The sequence below is a fragment of the Podarcis vaucheri genome (assembly GCF_965113315.1).
Source record: "Podarcis vaucheri genome assembly, chromosome: 13".
Taxonomy (NCBI): domain Eukaryota; kingdom Metazoa; phylum Chordata; class Lepidosauria; order Squamata; family Lacertidae; genus Podarcis; species Podarcis vaucheri.
Genome location: NC_138751.1, coordinates 17,301,432 through 17,310,385, shown reverse-complemented (window position 1 = coordinate 17,310,385; position 8,954 = coordinate 17,301,432). Strand labels below are relative to the sequence as shown.

Sequence of the window (8,954 nt, the reverse complement as noted above, 5' to 3'; positions counted from 1 at the left end):
GACAATGTAGCTGACACACAGTACACCCATCTTTTTATATTGTAGAATACTAAAATTCAGGTTACAGTGGTACCTCGGGTTACAGATGCTTCAGGTTACAGTTGCTTCAGGTTACAGACTCCACTAACCCGGAAGTACATTGAGAACAATTAAACAATAGCATCCATATCCTGATGATTTGAACCTTTCAAATCTTGCCAATGAAGGTGCAAAAGTGATTTAACAAAAGTTCTTCATCTCAAAGAAAACAAAGGCGGCGTTCAGAACGCTGGAATTAATTGCTCTAATCTCTGCTCGTGGTGTTTATCTTGCATGCAATTAGTTTGCAGGACTCCTGGGCTCTCCTTAGTAGAAACTGGTTGTTCATCTGTATGGGTACACAGGAGAAGGCCTGGTCCTGAATTAGGGGCCTAAATCAACCCTGGGGTTGATTTGCCTGCCATTATTACAGGATGGGGTGGGGCACAGTTTCAGGGTGGCGGTTGTATGTACTTCTTACCTCTTGATTGTGCTTTCAATGAAGTTGTAACCCCTCCCTTTTGCTCAAAGTTGGTTAAAGGCTAATTAAATTAATGAGCGTGCTGTGGTTTAAAAAGAAATGAAATTATCCTTCCTTCCCTGTGTATGAATTCATTCTGCTCCTTCATCTGAACTTCATCCAAATTACATTCCTTTGATTCCAGATCTTAAGGGATTTCTTGAAGTCATTATAGGTAACTTGCTGCAGGAAAATGGCTCAGGAAGCATCTTGTTTTATTCTCTCCTCCCGCCCCTTTAATTTTATACCACTCTCATCTACCACAAAAATCTCTCTTGACTAATTGGTACTCCCCGTTCGTTGAACCAGCATGAGCTGTCACAAATAAGCACTGCACTGAAATGGTACATTTTAAAACAAAAAAGGAAAGAAAGTAAAATAAATACATCACTAGCATTCTTTACCACCAACAATAGCACAAGAAAATCAAGCAATGTCTAAACTTGGCAAAGATTTTTCCAACAATAGAGAGGTGCCAGAACTGCGCTCCAGTGTGCTCCGGCTGATAAAACCCCCACTGACCTGGAGAATCTATTGTTTTCTGTATGTAAGAGATTTTATTTTGAACGGAAGAACCTTCAGTCACATGAGACCCCGCCATCTACAGTCTAAACTTCAGACTGCTGCATGGGCTGCTCCCCAGACACACCTTGACAATCTCAGAGAGAACAAGGCCTGGAATAGGAAAACGGAGACTTTTAAGTTAATGTAGAAGTGACAAAATTCCACACTTTGCAGTTTCAGGATGGCACGTTGGAATGTACTCACACCTTACTTTTAAAGGATTGTGATACCACTAAACAGTCATGGCTTCCCCCAAAAGAATTATGGGAGCTGTAGTTTGTTAAGGATGCTGAGAGTTGGTAGGAGACCCTTCGTATTCCCCACTCATTGCTGCAATTTACAGAGCAGATTAACAAGCAACCCCTCTTCACTGGGAACTCTGGGAATCATAGCTTTGGGGTGGGAATACAAGTCTCCCAACAACCCTTAGCACCTTCGATAAACTACAGTTCCCAGAATCCTCCTGTGGATTTTTCCTGAGAGGGGACTTCTTCTTGTATGGAGGAATGCTCAGTTCTGATGCGAGCCTGTGATCCGAGGCTTGAGGTGGTTGTCTGGGCCTCTCGCCACCCTTCTCACACCCCCACTTCACGCCCTCTGTTGTTGTCATCCTTCTCCTCCGACTCCTCAGAGCACACTTCTTCGTGGCTTTCCTCTTCCTTCTCCCCGCACATTCTCTGGCAGCTCTCGTTCCAGCACATCCGCAGGTGGAAGTAGCCGGCGCAGGTGATGATGAAAAGGATGGAGGTGAAAACCAGCCCCCACAGCGCCACCCGCTTCTCAGCCCTGCCATTTATGGTGCACTCAATTCTCTGCTGGCACCTGGTAGCCGACGGGGTGCATACCCAATACGCACCCCAGAGCCTGGGCATCTGGAAGAGGAAAATGACACAGAGGAAAGAGATCTCCAAGGCAAGGATAAGTCCCACCCAGATATCAAAGAGGGGGACACCACAGATGTTAGTGATCCTGGGCCTCTTCTTCCGCCTAGAAGAAGATTCTCTGTGTCGGTCGTGGTGGTGGGCAGCTTCACACGGCGGGGTCGCGTGACATGGCTCAGCCTCGGTGCATGTGCAGGCCGTGTCTCCATGGTGACACAGCATCGGCCCGGCAGCCATGCCTGGTCCGGACATGACCTGTGCCTGGCCAACGGGCTTGCAGTGGGAGTCTCCAGCCATCCATGGCTGGTTGCACACATTGCCTCCAAAGTTCCCATCACTCCTGCCTGTGGTGTCAAAGGTTACGTGGCGCTGGCCGTGCACCTTACACCACTGAGCCGGCCTGCGTTTGATGGCCATGTTTGCTTTGTCATCTACCCAGGGATGGGCAGGGACATAGCCCATGCTGCCTTCGGTGTCTGACTTGCATTTGGTGGCCGTGCTGTATTTGCCATCATCATGGATACCTTGGCCGATGTATCTTTTAGGTGTGCCCATAGCATACCCATCATTAGCCAAACCACCCGATTCTTGAGGGTCGGCGTATCTCCAATGGAGGGGTTCTCTGTTCTCATCACCTGACCAAGACTGAGGGGGCATTTTGCCTTTGTAAGGTGAGCCGCTAAGGGAGGCTGAGGTGCTCTTGGTGGCCACGTGGCACTGCTCCTTTTCGCCACAATAGGATGCCGCAGTGGTTTGCCTCATGTGACCTTGATGTGCGGCCATCTTGGTTTGCCTAGTGTCCGTTGGACCATAGCTCACACTGGGGCCATACCCTTCAGCCATGGGAGCCGCATGCCCCCCGTGCCAATCATCCCAGTGGGTATAGTAAGGATGGTGGGCATGGTGGTGATGGTGGGCATGGTCGTGGCCATAGTGCCTAGGGAGACCACGGCGCCCAACGTTGTAGATGGTGGATATGTCGGGGACGCCACTGTGGGATGCTGTGGCAACAATGGCCAAGCCTTCCCCTTTATCCCTATCCTCTTTCTCTCTCCTCTTCTTCTTCTTCTTCTCCTTGGGGGTGGTGAGCCGCAGGAGCCCTACGAGAAGGATCAACGCGATGAATACCAGCCCCCATGTTGCTGCGATGGAGACGGGAAAATGTTGGTTGTAGCACAGGGCTGTGCAGAAGTCTCGCGACAGGTCGCCTTCGCCCTCGGCGATACTGCAGCTGGTGTCGTCTTTGATCTTGTCCCAGGGGCCGTTGGCGAAGAAGATGGCCATGATGCGGAGGCCCAGCAGGAAGTACCATGGGTTCAAGCCCTCGCAGTCGAGTGCACCGGAGAGGGAGGATAGCAATGGTCGAAAGAGATGGATAAGACCTGAGAGGATGATGGACATCTGTGGAGAGACAGGGGTAGGGGTGGGAAAGGGGAGGTTAGGCCTCAGGCAGGAACCTGCATTGGAATTCTACCCAGGGCCAGCACCGGGATTTGGTACCACTGGGCAATAACTGAGGTACACTCCACAACAGAGGCCCCACTGTCGACCCACAGAGCCTTTAGCCCCCTCCTTGCCCTCACGTCCTGTTCACCTGCCCTATGCAAGCAACCACACAAGCGAAGAGAGGAAGTGGCTGTCTATATCTGCCTTGCCTTCTCCTTCTGGGTGTTAGCCACGTTGGGCTCATGGCAAAAAAATGGGGAGCAGGCACTGTGACATAGAGAAGATGGACTTGCTCGGGGAGGGGTGCCCACAGAAGGCCTCCTGCCCCCCCCCAATCTAGTCAATGTGCTTGCATTATTTGGGGTGAACCAAACTGGGCTGTGGGATGAAGGGGAAAAGCACAGAACTCTCTTCCTCAGCTTCCAGGGTGGACATAGGAAGAGACCCAGTAGATCAGGCCAAAGGCCCATCTAGTCCTGCAGCTGTCAGGCTTCAGGGAATCAGCTCCTCCCCCCCCCCGGGCCGTAAATGAGCAGATCAAGCAAAATGAGTTAGTTTCTTTAATAAACACAGCAAAGAACGAAAGAAAGCGTCTACCCAGAATGGAGGTACTCCCAAATAAGGGTCACTCCCCCCTCCATCCCTATTAATCTACTTCACTCCTACGTCTTGTATTCTGGGCTTGTAGCCTCTGGGCTTTCTGTTCTGACATTTTCTGAGCTCTCCGTGACTTTGGAGATGGGTGTGTGTGTGAATACTATCCAAAGTCTGTGAATCTGTTAACTCTCTCTCTCCCAGTGCTTCTTCTCCTAGCTGTTCCCCATCCAGTATTTCCCAGCTTCCGCTTTCTGAACTATGCCCCTCTGCAAACCACTGTTCTAAATCTATACTGTCCTCCTGCTCCTGGGAAGATTCAGGAGCAGAGCAGGGGGAGGAGGTGCCTCCCACCATTCCTCCTCATTGCAGCCCTCCTCAGCACGGTCCCTGACAGGTGCCTGCTCTCACAGTGGCCACACAGGACCTGAATGCAACAGCACTTTCCTAATATCATATTCTCCAACATTCCTCAGATGAAAATGGACATTCCACACGCCCTACCAACTGACCCTGAACAACACCCCTCTTTTTTTTGTCCCATGCTCCGAAGAGCATTTCGTTTTAGAAGTGACACCACCAAGACACAGCGCACACGCCCTCCATCGTCCTGAGAAAACTGCTTAATCCTGGTTTTATTTTAGTTTATTCTTTGGTAGATTTACAAAAAAGAAAAAAACACACCGATAAATAATTTTTAGAAAGGGGTGAGATTAGTTGCGTGGCGAGTTCCCGCCCCCCACCAAGATAAATAAACACACGAGACACCATAATTAAGGTTAATTGGGCGAATTAGGCCACAACTTTATTGAACGTGGGGCTAGCCGGAGAAGAGAGGGCGAGCCCCCTCCGCTCCGGCCCTAAATAGGGCAAGCCACGCCCCCTGCAGCCAGCCGATTGGCTGGCCGGGAGGCGTGGCCGGACGGGATTCCCCTGTTCTCGCGGGGGCTGGGACCAGCCCCCGCTCACGTGGGGAGGGGCGTGATGCCCGCAACCCCACCTCCTGGGGCAGGCCCGGAAGTGGCTATGTGGATGGACAAAGCATTTTTTATATTAAAAACTGCTTGCACTCCGCTCCATTCCCCCCTGGCTGTCACGTGGCAGCCTCTCCTCCTCCTCCTCCTCCTCCTCCCCTGCTCTTCGGGCTGCCAAAGGAAGGCCAGCAAGCAGTGGCCATGAACAGGCAACGGGATGCTCCCTCGCACTCCCACAGCGCCGGCTCATCCTCCTCCCTGAGCTCGGCACTGATGGTGCAAATAAGGACATTGCAGTATCAAATCAGAAACCGGGATGGCTTTTGTAATTCCGGGACTGTCCCTGGAAAATCAGGACACTTTGTTTGCAATTTGTGATTCCCAGGAACTAGTGCTCAGAGGCTTATTGCTGGCTTGTCGTCATTGGCAGCCTTATCCTACATGCAACCCAATTTGCGCGTGCGGAGGTTAGATGACTTGCACCAAGCAGGAGTTATGCCACACTTTCCAAAGCATTTCCCCAAAGCTTTCCTGGTTGGAAGAAGTCCAAACATTTGGGAAAGTGGTTTCTTTGTGCAAGACCTCCTCACCAACTGCAACTGGGCAACCTGAACTGGCAGGTATGTGATCGGATCCCAACCGAAAACTGTGGTGGTCTGGAAGTGCCCTGTTTAAGCCTTACCTGCCAGGTTCGCTAACGCCTGGCTTTCTGTCTCCAGCCTTCTGCTCCTTTCCAGAGTGAGACCTCAGTAAACAACCCAGGCTTGGGGAAACCTTTTCTGGAGCATACCAGCCCCGTAATCCTGCAGTGATTTAAGCTTGATAACCTCTGGTCCAGCCAGCACTGGACTTCCCTTCCTCCCCTCTTCCGCAACTTCCATTTCCTATTGACTTCACCCTCATCCTCTTTTGTCCACTCCTTTCTTCATGCCTGTTCCATCATCAGTTTCTTTCCTTTTGTCTCCTTCTCCCCCTTTCTCTGATTTGCCCACAGCTAAGGCCAACCTTTCACGAGGTCTTGAGGCCTTGTTCAGGCATTAGTCCCTGCCTTCCTCTGCTCCACTTGAAGCGGGTCACTTGGCCCAGATTTCAGGGCTAGGCCTGTTTACTTCCTTCAACATTAGCATGACAGCTGCTAGCAGAATATTCCTTTGTCAGGCAGATTGCTGGTTTGTAGTCCAGGATGGTTGCTTGATGTTTCATTCATGGGAGCTAATAGTTAGGAGATGATCTCTTGACTGTTGGGAATACCTCCCTGAGCACCTCCAGACTCTTGAAATTGCTGGGTGGGTTTCAGTCACACACTTGCAAACTCAGGTTGTGCAGTTTTTGTCGATTCCAAGGCCTTGCTCAGCAAACCCGCTTCCCCCCAAAGCTCAGAGTTTTTGTGATAAGCAAAACTATTGGGAAATGCACTGGGAAATGTAGGGTGACACTTCCTTTGAAGGAATGCCATCTAACCACTCCACAAGCAAATCACAATGAATATTCATTAAATAGCTTCTGGCTGCATATACCCTATACATTTAAATAACATGGCACCACTCCCCACCTACCAAATAATCCCGGGAGCTGTAGTTTGTGATGGGAGCTAGGATTTGTAGATCTCTGACGGTACAGACTACAATTCCCAGAATTCCTTTGGGGTGCGTGCTTTAAAGATATGATGTACATGCAGTTGTTGCCTAATCTCCATGCAAACAAATCAGGATATGTGCTCAGTGAGCAGCTCACCCGGCAGTGCCCTTTGTTTCTGAATGAAAGACGGGAACACAGAGAGGGAGTTGTGTTGTGTTGAGTTGACTGAAGCTTGGGGTATTGGATCTCTCTCTCTCTCGAGATCTGATATAGGTACTGGATCTGATGCCATATAGGCGTGTGTGCTTTCTATGCATATTTCTATGTAAATACAAATGCAACTGTTACAAAGCAGACCTAAGGCTCCATGTGAAAGCAGCATCTAGACACCTATGGTTCCCCCGGCAAGGACTGTAGGTTCTTAAAGGTGTCCAGAGTTGTTAGGTGACCCCCTACTCCCCCCTCAGAGGTACAATCCTCAGAATGGTTTAACAGTCAATCCCTCTTCACAAGGAGCTCTGGGAATACAGTTCTCCTAACAATTCTCAGCACCCTTAACAAAGTACACTTCTCAGTATTCTTTGGGAAAAGCCATGACAGTTTAAAGTGGTATGATATTGCTTTAAACGCCTAGTGCGGGTGCCAATGCCTCTGTGGCCCCCTCCTATCAGCAGGAAGCAAGACCTGGTAGAACTGTCTCTGGAAGTTTCCTTCTCTCTGACGTTTCTTTGGTGGGACATTTTCACAGCCCCCATATTCCTTCCTTCTGACTTGCCTCTCCTCACATGTTTTCACTCATCTAATCCCAACAGTGGAATCTTTCAGCCACTAACATAATATTGCTATGGGTTTCTAGGTGCCAGGCTCCCCTAATTCCCTGGGTCCAGTAGGTGTTAGAATTTAGTCAAGGCTTGGGGAGCTAAACTGGATGCCAGACTGCTAAACCTTGGACCCAGGTACTTTACACTAATGTGGTGTCTTGTCTGGCGGTACATATGTTTGCTTATTTTTGTGAGATTTTTCTTTTAGTATTATTGGGGGTTTTTAAATGCTTTGATTTCTAATCCGCCTTCATTTTAAACAATCAGTTAATAAATGCGGTGGAATTCTCCTAAGCTGTGAACTGCTGCCTTCAAGGCTCTCTCAACCTCCGCTGCCTTCCTACCACACAATGTATTGTCCCGAGGTTCCGAGTTTTCTTGCGCGAAGTGACTTAACCTGCCATGGAGTCGCCCCCTTCGCAAGTTACTTCTTTCGCTTTATTTCTCAGAAAACAAAACCATTGGTCCACATTAGCTTCTTGTCCCTGTTAGCCAATAAATGTACGTGCCCCTGTTCACTCTCCTCTCCGTACCTGATAACTTGGCTACGTGGGTTTCCCCTTCTTCTTTCATCCGTCCTGCTTTGGAGTCCAGACCCTCTGGCCAAACCACAGCTGATCCTGAATCCTGCAGTGTATATCCTAGTTTGGAGGCAGCCAAACAACCCGCCAGTCAGACCGAGAGCACAGGTGAAGACACCGACAACGTGTGGCAGGGCCCGACAATATATTGAGTCACTCCCTGCTCACTTGGATTCCTGCCCTGGCCAGGCAGCCTCACTTCTGCTGCCAAGAAATTCCACAATTCCACAACCGCCCACAGGGCATCTCGGGCTGCTGTGGCAAAACAAAGGCTCCTCCTGATCATTAGTGTGATTAAGGCTTATGCACAGAGGAGACCGCAACCGAGGATATTTTGCAAAGGTTCCTGTTGCATACACAGAGAAAACCCCGAGACTCTGCCCCTAAAACCGCAAATGTGGGAAAAGCTGACAGCTCCCGATTTTCCTAAAGATAATGGGAAAGAACCATCTGTCTCCCAGATTATCCAATTTCCTCTCACTCCCGTGCAAACCCGCCTCTTTTGCAAACTTAGAATGACAATGACAATGAGAGCCTTTTGCAGCCTGTAGCAAAGCACCAAACAGCTTCCTCATGTTAGGACCAATGCTTTTTTTAGGTGGTTCACCACACGTACCCTCTCACATTCCTCAGACGAAAATATTTTTTTTTTTGTCCCCCAACTGCGGAACACTTCCTGTCAGAAGAAGGGCAAGTGCCGCCACCACTATGCCAATGGGACACAGCCCACATACCCTCCATCGTCCTGAGAAAACCCCTAAATCCAGCTTATATTTTATGCTATTCTTTGGTAGATTTACAAAAAGGAAAACACACACCAATAACTAGAAATGGGTTTCCAGCTCCGTCACAAGTCAATGGCGGTAGCTCCTTGCTGCTCTCTGTGGGCAGTGAGGAGGTTCAGGCAGGGGAAAGCCAGGAGTTATGATGCAAAAGTCCTGGCAATGTTCCCCAGTGGGGTCTGGGGAGCTCACTGC

At 49.7% G+C, this 8,954-nt stretch overlaps 1 protein-coding gene across 1 annotated transcript; it reads right to left on the bottom strand.

The window, feature by feature from the left end:
- Positions 1 to 11: 11 nt before the first annotated feature.
- LOC309517617 (uncharacterized protein) lies at positions 12 to 8,192 on the bottom strand. The gene is made up of 2 exons (XM_082196869.1): positions 7,930 to 8,192; positions 12 to 3,384 (listed from the first exon to the last, which is right to left on the bottom strand). Exon 2 carries the CDS (start codon positions 3,382 to 3,384, stop codon positions 1,678 to 1,680), a length of 1,707 nt encoding a protein of 568 aa, XP_082052995.1. The 5' UTR covers positions 7,930 to 8,192; the 3' UTR covers positions 12 to 1,677.
- Between the last annotated feature and the right edge of the window lie 762 nt (positions 8,193 to 8,954).

What these genes read in the sequence shown, in the direction of transcription:
- LOC309517617 (XM_082196869.1), bottom strand. Translation starts at nt 3,384, where the DNA reads ATGTCCATCATCCTCTCAGGTCTTATCCATCTCTTTCGACCATTGCTA.